The sequence below is a fragment of the Amia ocellicauda genome, chromosome 8 (genome assembly GCF_036373705.1).
Source record: "Amia ocellicauda isolate fAmiCal2 chromosome 8, fAmiCal2.hap1, whole genome shotgun sequence".
NCBI lineage: Eukaryota > Metazoa > Chordata > Actinopteri > Amiiformes > Amiidae > Amia > Amia ocellicauda.
In genome coordinates, this window is record NC_089857.1 from 44,382,282 (window position 1) to 44,395,356 (window position 13,075).

At 48.1% G+C, this 13,075-nt stretch overlaps 2 protein-coding genes across 2 annotated transcripts in view; both read right to left on the reverse strand.

Annotated features, from left to right (window-relative positions):
* csgalnact1a (chondroitin sulfate N-acetylgalactosaminyltransferase 1a) overlaps positions 1 to 2,911 on the reverse strand; it is a 35,192-nt gene extending 32,281 nt beyond the window's left edge. The window contains exon 1 of the mRNA XM_066711620.1: positions 1,386 to 2,911. The gene's annotated coding sequence lies outside the window, so the exon portion shown is untranslated. The remainder of the gene's footprint in view (positions 1 to 1,385) is intronic.
* Positions 2,912 to 7,701: 4,790 nt separating this feature from the next.
* nxnl2 (nucleoredoxin like 2) lies at positions 7,702 to 11,395 on the reverse strand. Its single transcript, XM_066711622.1, has 2 exons — positions 10,991 to 11,395; positions 7,702 to 8,425 (listed from the first exon to the last, which is right to left on the reverse strand). Exons 1-2 carry the CDS (start codon positions 11,290 to 11,292, stop codon positions 8,257 to 8,259), a joined length of 471 nt encoding a protein of 156 aa, XP_066567719.1. The 5' UTR covers positions 11,293 to 11,395; the 3' UTR covers positions 7,702 to 8,256.
* Between the last annotated feature and the right edge of the window lie 1,680 nt (positions 11,396 to 13,075).

The following is a 13,075-nucleotide window of genomic DNA, read 5'->3' on the forward strand; positions in this document are numbered from 1 at the left end:
ATATATTTACACCCCCCCATGAAAGAGGTTCTGTTTGTTTCCCTTTATCTAGCGTTTCTGTATTTACTTTGCGTTTGTGTACTGTGGAAAGCTGTGTACTGTGGAGTTGTTTTCACTCCGGGGCAACTGCAGGGCTGGACCCTCCCTTGAGCAGATCGGTGCCTCTGAAGCCACAGATCTCGCCGATAACTGGACGGGGCTGCTCAGACCCCTGCACACACTGCTGCGCAACCAGACGTCCTTCGGGAAGACTGTGTCATCCCCTCTCGTCAGCTCTCAAATGCCTGTGTGTGTGTGTGTTATAATACTCTTTCCACAGCGAGGTGAAGAGAGGGGGAGGAAGGAGTGTTTGTTTTCATTACAACTAATTAGCACATGGTCTGCACAGCCCAGCAGTTACAACAGAGACTTCTACAGCAAGCGATATGTCCTGAAAGGTAAAGTAGTATTGTACTGTCCTGTGCTCAGCTTTCACTGCTTCTGCATGGATCTGCCTGGAGTGCCACAGATGTGACCTCCCCCCATTTATGGTCAATGAACTGGAATTTGTACAGTTCTGAATATAAATATGAATAAATATATCTCAATAAAGGACAGCGTAACACAGTTTCAAATACCTCTGTGACTACATCTGTCCTTACATCTGCAGCTCAGGCTGTGCTTTTATTATCAGGCACAATATTATTATTTTGTATATATTTGTAAAACCATACTTTGACAGGACTACACCAGATAAAGAGACATAGCAATCATTAGATCACATGCCAGCTTTTAAAGTCACATTTGCACATAGATATCGATATAGGAATACTGCTACATACGGTAGAACTCTTAACCTTTCTTTTATTCAGTGCCAAATCCCTGACGGACCCAGACACAGCGTATGGGCGACTGAAGTGTTTTGAGAAATGCATCAACCTTAATAAAGATATATAATATACAGGAACATGTCTGTCCACTCATTGCTTTCACAGAGGTAAAACTGGTTCATTTGCACTCCGCATGTTTGAACAGTGTCATTTTGAAATCAGAAATTAAGCGAATTTCCAGCATCTAACTTTGTGAATATACTTCCAGTGTCTTTATCTTGCCGTGCAGCTCCTCTGGCTCTTCAGAGACCACAACAACTGTCAGTTACACAAAGTTACCGTGTGAAGCGCTTTCAGATTCACACGAGAACTTTCTCAATTAAAACTGTTCTCACCACTCAGAGCCGCACATCACACGGAGGCTTGTAATCAGCACACAGAGACAGAAAGGTGTATTTAAGTCATGCCTTGGCACAAGAACTGGGATTAGTTGTGCATGTTGTGACCCATCAGCAACCACAACAGACCCACTGTCCCACTGTCCCTTAGCCAGGCACACACTCGAGCTCTACTCACCCCAGACACTCGGCCGCACGCCCTCCCGAGACAGACACGCCGGAGAAGCCTCACACCTGCCCCCCACTCTCCCGTTGTTAATCCCACTGTAGTGTGGCGGCCCACCGCAGAGAGAGAGAGCTCCTCACTGTGTGTTTGTGCTGAGTTCGTGGGAGTGAGAGCAGCCCCGGCTCGGCAGGCGTGCAGATCTGAAACTGTATCTCCCGTGGAGGCAGAGTTAGAGAGAGAGAGAGAGAGACAGAGGAGCTCCTCCCACAGCCGCTATAAAGGCTGAGCTGATGCCTCTATTACAACAGCTCAGTGTTGAACGCCTCACACAACGAGCCCTTTGCTCCATGCAGCTCCCTGCCACTGCTTACTCAAATATTTGAAAGCCTGTGTGTGTGTGTATGTCCACGTCATTCCACTTGTTTGCTTTTAGGGGTCATTCATACGGGGTGAATTAGGATTTGTCTGGCTGTTTTACCCTCTACGTTTTCCTCGGTAGCAGCTCCTGTATTTTCAGTGAGCTCTGAGGGCTGAAGTCGAGAGATCCTCTGCTGCATCGCTGCCATCCAGTGTGGAGATACAGGGCTGTCTCCGTGCCTCCTGGCATTTCAGCAAAGCTTGTTTAATGACCGTCTTCCTTCTGAAAAGTGCCCAGTAGCACGTTACAGCTTTCTGTGGCCCCAGTGGGACTGCGGGTAATTGCCCTGCTGATAATGATCCTGCACATTCAGACCCACCATCCCCGGGTCCAGAAGACACTCTGATTGTTTTCTGCTCCACTGACCGTCCGCAGCACGAGCTTTTCACTGCAATGCACTTTACTGACCTGATTCTGGCTGCCAGAACAGGTCAGATATTTAGAGGCAATCAATAATACAGCCGGGGCAATGAATGGTCTCCAGCAAAAATCGTATAGGGCCAACGAAACTAAATGAAAAAATAAGGCGAAGAAAAAGCCGATACTGAACCCCTGACCTCGAGCAGACAGACTTCATCTATGCTCTTCTTATGGAAAACACAGACTCGGACTTCGGGGTTTGCTCGTAAGCAACGGACTGCCAGAACATTGCTTTAACAACAAATTCCATAAACAGAGATTCAGTGGGAAAATACCCACAGAATCGTGTAATTCCTTTGTAATTGCCGTCCACTCGGGGAGGTAGGTTTGAGTGAAACTTGAGCTTGAAGGGCCACATCCCTGCAGAACCCCCCGCTGGTGCGTAACACGGCCGTCTGTGAGAGACTCAAGGCCTGATTCTGCACAGAGCTCTCTGATCTCGCAGGGAAGCGAGACTGAAGGCCTCTTGTTCGGCCGCCGTGTCTACGTGGAGCCCTAGTGGGTGTGTTTTCCACCCAGACCGCTGAAGGAGAGCACACTCAATCCTGTGTGTTTCGTGAATCTCGTCACTGCCTGCACCCAGCGTCCAGCGTCCCGCCAGCGTCCCGTCGGGATCGTCGCAGGTGGCTCAGCTCCCGGGGCCGGCGCTGGGATCGGTCACAGTCCTGCAGCCGCACAGCAAGACGCTGCGCTGGCCGGGTTGTTAAATCCTGTGCCACCAGCATTGAGTTATTTTTATTGATTTATTTTTGATAAAATGCTACATTTCCAGTAATATATATTTTTAATTTTATATTTAAAAAAACAGCAAATATTTGTATAGGTCAGCGTCACAGGTTTTCACGAGGCTTGGCTGTGTGTTGTGTATCAACAGCTCTGTGTTTGCACTTCAGAAAGACAGTCCTCTCGTCTCCTGGAATCCCCCTGCTGGACGCACAACTCATTTCCTGTTCCATTAGAGGCCAAATGAAGACGAATGCTCTTCTCTAACGCTTCAGATACAATCCATTGCTTTACAAGGTTTTTCTTTAAAGGACACGTTTGGTTCCTTTAAGAATAATATTATTAATAACAGATCAAGTTATGGGTCCCAAAGTCCAGTCAGCGGTGTTCCTGACAGGCCCCAGCCTACAGGTGAGCTCAGAGACACACGCCGGCACCTGTCTGGTTCATTGGAAAGACTCTCAGGTACAGGAGAAACTCACACCTGCATCGAAACACTTCCTTCACACATAGATTTGACCGAAGAACAGACATGCGTGATTATTGAAGCGCTCTTGTCACCGATCAGCCAGGCACTCGCCCATGTTTACGGGTTCATGGTTCGGTCTACACAAGGTTGAAGAGGAGACACTCAGAGCGCCGGGACCACATGCGGTGTAAATCTGATAAGTAGCTTTGATAATGCTCCTGCGCTGCACACTGAATTGTGTCTCGCACCGAAACACTGACCGGGTCCAAAACCTGCCAAGCCACAAAAAGTGCAGGATCTGAGGCTCCCAGACCAACATCTAATCAGGACACACAAAAAGAAAGGCAAATTCAAAACCATGTATGAGAACAGGGACATGGAAATAGTGCTTTTACAGTTGCTCTCCCCGATGGGCACAGAAAACCCTGAGTAGGAGACACAGGTTTTCTCAGCAAGGAGGCAGATTCTTTGTGTGCTGTCAATGGCCCTTGTGTGTGTGTGTGAGACAGAGAGAGAAAGAGAGAGAGAGAGAGAGTAAGAGAGAGAGTGTGTGTGTGAGAGAGACAGAGAGAGAGAGTGTGAGTGTGAGAGGCTGAAACGGTGGTGTGTGCAATGCCGCATCTGGCCCAGTCCCAGCCCTGCTGAGCCGCTTCTCAACAAGCCGTTTGCTTCGTCTCCCCCTCGGGTTTGGCTCGAGCGCACCCCCCACCCCCCGCCCCCCCAAGAGGCAGGCTGCGCAGCTTCAAATAGCGTTGAGTCGGAGGGATTGTGTGCGGCGACGCGTTTCGGGTTTCATTGGCTCGAGAGAGTGCTCCAGGGGAAAACGGGCTCCCCCGAGGGACTGAATAGAGCTCCTCAGCGGAGCCCATTAGGCAGCCGTATGCTTTAATACACAGCAAAAACAAAGGAGAGGGGGGTGTGCCGACAACAGGAACAGCAAGGCTGCCTCTCTGATCACACAGCCCGCTGCGGAGCAAACCTTAAACTACGCCATCAAACCACCAAAAACATCACAGGCAAGCTGCTGAGGTGGCCATCTCCATTGTATTATTTCTTTACGTGAGGAAACGGGGAGAGCTCAACACTAAGGAACTCATAGTTTGATACAAAACCAGCGATGTTGTTACCTGTGCACATAAAACACATGATCAGAATAAGCACAATACGCCCAAATGAAAGAGCATGAATTCAACTGAAATGTGCTAGAAGTGCGTCACCTTTGCCTGTGGCTTTCAGATTGTGCGGCTATGACCTGTCTGGAGATCAGCAGAGCCCTGTTTGTGACGGGTTTCACAACAACCAGCTGAACCACGAATGGCACGGACGGGTTCCTGTTATAAGCCAGCGACCTTAATGCGTGAAAACACACGGCCGGGTAAACTGCACGTCTGCCAGCCCTAATTCCTCTCTGGCCGTGGCAGACAATGTCAGGATTGTGTGTCCAGGATAAAACTCCAGCTGTGGAGCAGCCTGTGAGAGGAGACAGCTGGGTGATGGGCAGAGGCAAAACTGCCGTCGTGTTTCTTACAGACACGGAGCAGACACACGAAGGAGAACGCCTTTTTATTTGGTCTTCTCCGCAGAGCGATGGCGGTTGGAATTTCATACAGAAAGAATGTTTTTCTGTCTTTCTTCCTGACATAAAGAAGTGTGCAGAAACTATTTCCACAACAATGGGGCGCAGAGAAACCTCGACAACAGGAAGAGCACTGCAGACCAGCTGATAAGCCCCAGTGCTCAAAAACAGCCTGCGTAACAAAGAGCTTTCTTCATGGACGCACAAATAAAGACACCAAGATGAAAAAAGACGCGCTTATAAGAGGGACGCCTCTTAACTTTCTAAATTAGCGACTTTGTTGATTCGCTCACAATGGCTCATTCTGAAACAAACGTTATCATATCCCCGATCCTCCTCTATCTGGCACTTGGCAATGGTTCTGTAAATCCCCCTGGACGCTCTCCAGTAAGATTTCAAATCGATCGTGGGAGAAGGATGCTTATTCTCAAGATGCTAAATGGCCTTCTTTCCCTCCCCCTCCAGCAGATGTCATCGCCGCTCGTGTCTCGGGATGCCCTGCGCTCCGGTCCACCGCTCAGCTGAGAAAGTGAAACCCTCGAGTCTGAACTCCGACGATTGTGTCCGTTACTACTGTGTGTATTGTGTTAATAGTTAGTTACTGTATGAATTGGGCGTTATCTCACAGATGTCTTAATGAAACAGATCTAACTCCCACGCTGCCATTCCCCTCCCACTGAGCAGCTGCTGTCCTGTTAACCCTTTCCTCGGGGACGTGTTGTGATGACCCTCTTTAAGAAGGGCTGTTCCTGGGATAAACACGGTTTCTCGTTTCATAACATACAGCCGCAGGAACATTAAATAATCATGTGGTTACATAAACGTTGTGCTCATTAACAGATCGCCCCTGGAGGCTGAAGGGATGAGGTTGTCAAGAGAGTAACAGAAGAATGATCGAAGAACTGTCTTTACCATGGTTGATGCTTTTTAATAAGAAGGGTGTTGAGTCCCTCGCACTCGAGGCTAAACGACATTAATACACTTGACCTTTTATTCAATATACTCGTCTGGCATCCACGGGGATCGCAGGTTAACTCTCGCGTCTGTTCAGGCCGCTGGCGCCCCCTAGTGATCAAAACCCAAAGAGTAAGAGTAGTTGAGATTAGTTTTTTGTGGTTTCTGATATTAAATTAAACGCACCTTCCGTTTTCTTTTTTCTTAAAGGGGGAGAGGTTCATAGATATTCTATGAGTTACAAATCTGAAACATTTTACTCTAAGGATATTGGTTACTTCTTAAAAACTGCAGCAAAAAAAGTATCTAATTTTCTCAGCTCCCTCACAATCTAAGACTTTTGCCAATTTTTTACTTTACAATTTTATATTATTATAATATATTTTAAAGTAAATAATTTGTTAACAGAAGCAACCCTTTATAACAAAGACACTTCAAAAGCAATACATCAAGTGCTCTAAACATCTACTATCATCAGGGGGCGCCAGTTGTCATTTTAGTATCTGTTATTTTATTTCATTTGTTGTGATTTGTTGAGGGAGAAACTGCAGGATAATACTTACTGTTATCTTTCCCAGAGTTCCTTGGAGCTCCAAGAATGACCAGTGCGTTTCTAATTCAGTGTTCAATAGAAACTGTACTCGCGTTGTGTGGAGAGAAAAGTCTTTCCTTCGGCGACGCAAACCCTGTCAGTGCTGGGCCAGTACAGCTGCTCAGGAGAGGAAAAGAAATGTGTGTGTTGCATCAAACTACCACACAACAGGAACTTCAATTTGTTGCAATAAGAGGTCAGTGCACTAAAGATGTGACTCAGACTCGCTGAGCATCAGTCATCTCCTCGGTAGAGATACATCAAACCAGAAACCCTCCCCGCTCAAACGCAAACCCTGCAGCTCCTCTGGCCGAGCAGCAGACGCCGATGACCCGGCTCTGTCCTGCGCTACAGCAGGGGTGTGTGGCCTGTGTTCAGAGGTGTGGACAGACCCGACCCAGGCAGGGAAGATGAACAATAAGCTTCTGTTACATAGTATGTGACCCTGCAGCAGCCCGAGTCTCCGGAAATTCGTGCTGACATAAGTGCATGCCAATTAAGTCATGCTTAACACAATTACACATTGCAATAAGCTGCTCAGTAAATGTAGCTGGGGTTGGTGCACAATGACCTGATGAGTTATGTTATGGTGCCAATCTTCTCTACACAGTTGATCTCCAATTAGTTGTGTGCAGAGATTTCCAGCAGTTTAAGAGAAACGCAGTGTGTGCAGTTTTCAACTAAATTCACTGCTGGGTGTCCCTGTACCTGAACAGCACCATCAGCAGAGCCAGTGCATTTACCTGACTGGAGTGTACACACACACACACACACACACACACACACACCCTCTGTCCCTCACAGGGCACAGAGCTGATCACAGCAGAATTGAATGAGCTCAGGGCTTCAAAAACACACACACACTACAAGTCATCGTCTGTGCTTCACTATATTAACCCCATGTAGGAAAGCTTCCAACAGTTCAGTTCAGTTCAGAATGCTTTTCAACGTAGACACGGGCTGACTCACTGGAGACAGCGTGTGAGTATTAATATAATGCGACTAAAGGACATGACATCTTTAATCAAGAGCAATAACGTGGGGAAACTGTGCACCGCAATCATGTCAAGTGGAGAATAATCATCGGAGGACAGTGAAGAGTACTCGATGGAAACTCACGGCAGGTTCTCTGCTGGTCACGAAGAATCGAACAGCACAAACACACAGCTGTCGGCCTCACTTTTATAAGAGCACAGTCACTTTATTCGATTTGTATACCTAGAACAGCATTGCACAGTCTACGCAGCCTCATAAAGAGACCTTTACATTGTGGTTGGGAAGCTTCAAAAGCAGTCTGGCTTTGGTGGAAGACATTGGTTGACTAACACAGCGCCACTGAGCTCAGCAGGAGCAGCCAGTCAGATCGGTCTGGATTCAGACTGAAATCCCCGTCAGCTGATCACACGATGATCATTGTGATCCGTTTTACAATCCTGACAAAGTCCATTTCCACAGCTTCCCGCTGGTAAGACCGTACTGCACTTCGTCCAACTGAACAGCTGATAAAAGAGGCGTTTGGTCTTATATATCATTTATTTCCCCAAGTAAAATTGAAAGTGCAAATCTAAAAATAGTTTGGTCTCTGTAATGTATAATCATTTATATTCATACATAAAAAAGTTAGCAAAAGATACTTGCATAGACATCTACAAAATATATTTATCTCAAGGATGTGAAAAAATAAATAAAGCCCCCCACACTGTGCTGCACACATCGAGCGTCGACGTGCCTCTAGCCGGGGAAGTTCTGGAAGATTTCCGCCACTTCCAGCCAGTTCCTGAAGCAGGACAGACCCTGCTCCCGGATCTGTTTCCGCCCCTTGTCCGTGATCACCTCGCCGTTCTCCTTCACGATCACCAGCTTGGGGACAGCCGTGATGTTGTACTTCTTTTTTAACTCACTGCAAAAGAAGAACACGGGCATTTTCACTCAGACACACACGGACACAAGAATGGGAGAAACAACGAGCGAGGTCTGAACACACAAGGTGAGAGTATATTAAAAAGAAAGCACTGAACACATCCTGGCCCTTCAGAGGTCCCTGGTGTGGACGCCCTCCTGGGGTCCAGAGCTGCAGACGTCCCGAGCCCGGGGAGAAGGGAGCTGCAGTTGCCCAGCAGCCCGATCCAGCGGCGCCGAAGGGGTTGTGTAAACAAGCTGCCGTTACCTCGGCTTCACACAGAGATCTAGTCATGATAAACTTGTTGCGTCGGTCTTCTGTTTACAGCAGTGAAGTAATAAACCACAGCAACCACACCCCCCCAGCCAGAGAGGCAGAGCATCCTCGCCCCCCGACACACACACGACCAGCCACAAATAGCGCAATGTGTAGTGAAAACAGTTTTCTACTCCAGTTTTCTAGTGGAGACTGCATGGGGACTTGATCCAAGTCTTCAAAATCATGAAAGGCATCGACCACATCAAACCAGAGGAGCTTTTCCAGATCAGCAGGGACACACGCACCCGGGGACACAAATGGAAATTGGGATTCAAGGCATTCGAGACAGAAAACAGGAGACACTTCTTCACACAGAGAGGCGTCACAATCTGAACAAACTCCCCAGCGATGTGGCTGAAGAGACAATGTGGGAACATTCAAAAACAGACTGGATAGGATCCTTGATCACTTAGTTATTAATGGACACCAAACCAGCACGATGGGGCGAATGGGCTCCTCTCGACTCCCAGACCATAGAAACACAAAATCGAACTGTAACAACTGCATTGCCACAGGCTGTACACTCAAGTCAAACGCTTCATAAATAAGAATATGGCTGCACAATAAAAAGTCGGCCAATACACACAAAAATCAAAGATTGGCACAATCCACAATTTTGGGTGGGCCAGTTACAATACCTTTGCTAAAGCAGACTCAGATTTAAGTTTAGTTGGGTCTAATGTCAGGGCTAGAGAGACAAAGTGCAGCAGATACTCCATAGCCAGAAATATCGATGTATAAACAGCACTTCACAGACACTGCACGACTGTGTGGTAATATGGCCGTTTCCTTGTTCTGGTCTTTAATTGGGGCTTGACAGATGAACACGGTTGTCGTGCTGTGCTTTGTTGCACACCTGAGGGCTGCTCTCTGGTGGAAATGACTTCTCAGAAACACCCCTCCGGGCTGCATCTTGGAGACAGTGCCAGGGCCGGGCAGCTGGGGGCTCGATCGGCCTCCACACAGCCTGGGGTCCACAGAAACCGGCTCCTCGGCACTTGAAAACAGGCAGAACCAACACCTGCTTTATGCGGATATCGAGGTCTGGTCTATTTTAAACTTAATCGCATTAAGGCCGACGCTAAAGCCCTTAGACAAGGTTACCCCCGCAGGCCTGCCAGGGTGATTAAGCTGGGGGGGGGGTAACAAACTCCTTTAGCTGCAAGTACATGGGATGTGTCATTGGACGTGATTTAGACCCAATTCTGAACCAGCCGTTTGAATCGCCAGAAGCACACAGCCCGTCACTACAGCGCCTTGGCATTGCATTAAACCCGTCCTTCTTCTCCAGAGAGACAGGAGAGCTTCACTGTAGTTCAATAAGTCACTTACTCTAATTAACACCTTCAATTACGCATACACTACTACTACTACACCACACAGCAGTACACGCTGCCGCTGCACTTATCGCCTGTGTCGCATCTCTGTGCTGCTGGTTGTGACCCAGCCCTGCTCATCAGACCTCCCTGCGCTGCTGCAGCTGCAGTCCTTCCCAGCCACAGACGCGCTTATTGCTCCTGCGTCCTCGGTTCAGTCTTCACAGACACTTTCCACATCGATACAGGCTCTCAACTACCCGGCCAACCTAGCACTGTATAAGAGCAACAATAAGAACAACCCCGGGGTCACATATAAATGGACACGAAGACCAGAAAACGTAAAAGAGCCCGTTGATGTCCCAGCTCACATCACTAATAACTCTAAAACCAGGGGTCCCCAGCCCTGGTCCTGCAAAGCCCCCCCCACCGCTGCTTTGTTCCAACCCAGCTCTCAATTACTTAATTGAACCCTTAATTGAACTAATAATGAGCTAAATCAGAGCCTTTTAAACAGTAGCAGTTTGAAGTTAAGCACCGAATTGTATAAAGGATGCATCTTATGAAGCAGAGCTTCCCAAAGTGCGGCCCCCAAAGCTAACCTTCAACCCCCCCCTTTTCTGAACTTTTACTATATTTTTACACTTTCTGAAAAAAATCTGTTACAACTTGCACATGTAATTTGGGGGGAAATAATAAAACAGCAATTAAAGTTCATAAATGTTCCCTAACAGAAATGTACAGGAAATAAAAAGGTATGACTGGAGACCATTTTGTCATCGGTGGTGCATTTTCTACTGTGGCCCCCCATCCCATGCAAGCTCTGGAAGCCCCCGTTAGGATCCAGCTGTATCAGTTGCCACTGCACGTCACATTAAGCTCATCATGACTCCAGCGCTGCGGGCGCAGTGTCCGCGCCGGCCGGACTCACTGCTTGTACGGGTCGCTCCAGGCCAGCGCCAGCCACTCGCCGTGCAGGGCGTGCATGTACTGCACCATGTCTTCCGCCGACCTGTCGGAGGAGATGAACACCAGCTCGAACCGCGCCGGCGGGTCCTGCTCCTCCAGCAGCTCCGTGTAGAAGTCGCACAGGATGGGGGTGAAGTCGCGGCACGGCGGGCACCACCCGGCGGAGAAGTACAGCCCGACCACCTTGTTGCGCAGGGCGGCGTCGGGGTCCACAGGCTCCCCGTCCCGGTTGAGCAGAACCCGGCCGGCGAACACGTCCGCCATGGGGATTAGAGCTGGACGACAGGGCGCTGCGGGGGTCCGGTGAGTGACGTCAGAGACAGACTTCTCTTTAACACGCACACGTATGTACACACGCACACGTATGTACACACTCTGCTCCAGTGCAATGGACACACTACGCGTCTGTCCTCCTGACCGCCGCGGACACAGAGCAGGACCGGACGGACAGCAGACTCCTGTGCGGCTAGAGAGGAAAAACACATATGAGCAACTACATGCATGCACACGCACTACTACAGGCTTACATGTAAACTTTTTACGCAAGCTGGCTACTCTGCGAGCACAGTGATCTCCAGCCGCTCTCTGCAAGCCTTGACAGGTCTGTGGCACACATGCACATATACATACATACATACATACATACATACATACATACATACATACATACATGAATGAGCCAGGCAGGACGCTCACTCTACCCGGGACATCTCCTCCGTCTGCGGCGCGCCGCCTCTAATACCCCGACCCTGTCCAAAAAAAAGAGGAGTGACACATGACTGAGCCAATCAGCAAGCGCGGATCAAGCCCACACAAAATAGATGGACAGGGGACTGGACCAATCAAAACCCTTCTGCTAAAGCGAAGGCGGGCATTTCTCCTGCTCGTAACCAATGAAAAGTCGCCAAGAAGAAACGGGGACGGCTGGGGTTGAGGTTTATTCTCTGCCGCTTTGTGTTTGTCAGCGCCTGCTATGAGCATCATTTACTAATCATAAAAGGTAATTACTACTACTATAAGAACCATACTCTTAAATATAGACAGACCCTCCACATGTATTTGTATAGCGCCTTTCGCAGGGCAGCCACTGCTCTCTGTATTATTAGTGTGTATTATTTCACCCCAGTGCATGTGGACGATTGGGAAGAGGCGTCTGCTGCTGGTTTCCGTTTCATTCAAACCCGTTTATTACTATTTATTCCAATTGAACGGTCTGGCTCCGTTCGTCACATCGAGCTGGTATTCAGTGATGGAGGTTTTAGACCTACAACTAGTCTGCTTTAAAGTTTAAATACAAATGAAAATACTTGTACATTAAAACAAAAATGAATCTTTAAAAATGTTGATTAAGTTTCCCTCCCTAATAAATAAATAAATAAATCCAGTGAAGAGGCTTATTAGATGTAGGATGCTGCCACCTACAGGGAGACCGCGGGATTACACCGAGCTGCAGGCCGTGTTTTTATTCTGCTCCATTACAGGCCGCTATTTTAAATTCAGTGCGAGAATGTAGTGCGCATGTGAGGCTTACTGTCACATCTTCATTATCATTATTATATTAATTATGGGTCGGGGTTTTGTGTAATCCAGAGTTGTAGTTGCGACATACCGTGGTAACCATGATTTCACCAAATTGTTTCAAAACATTTTTGGGTGCCTAAGGGAGGAACAAGGGCTGATTGGGCTTAATGACAGGCTTGTGTGCATTTAGTTTAACGCATGTAGCACTGCTGCCTCCGTTTCTCTGCAGCTCTTTTGGGGCGGGTGTGGTATTATGGGTTGAATTTGCCTTATGATTGATGTATCTGGTTGAATGGTTTGATTGCACTGCTGTCCGAGTCCTTGTTTTCCCTGTGAGTTTGCTTGCAGGTACCGAGCTACACTGGCTGGCGGGGGGGGGGGGGGCAAACATTTGGCCTAGGCTTTAAGATGGTGGTCCCCCTGCGATTTATTTTCTCCTCTAACAAGCTGCCATCCAGATTTTTTTCTCTCCTCTGTGCCCATTACGAACATAAAAAAAAAGTGTCCAGTCGAGAGGAGCCCATTC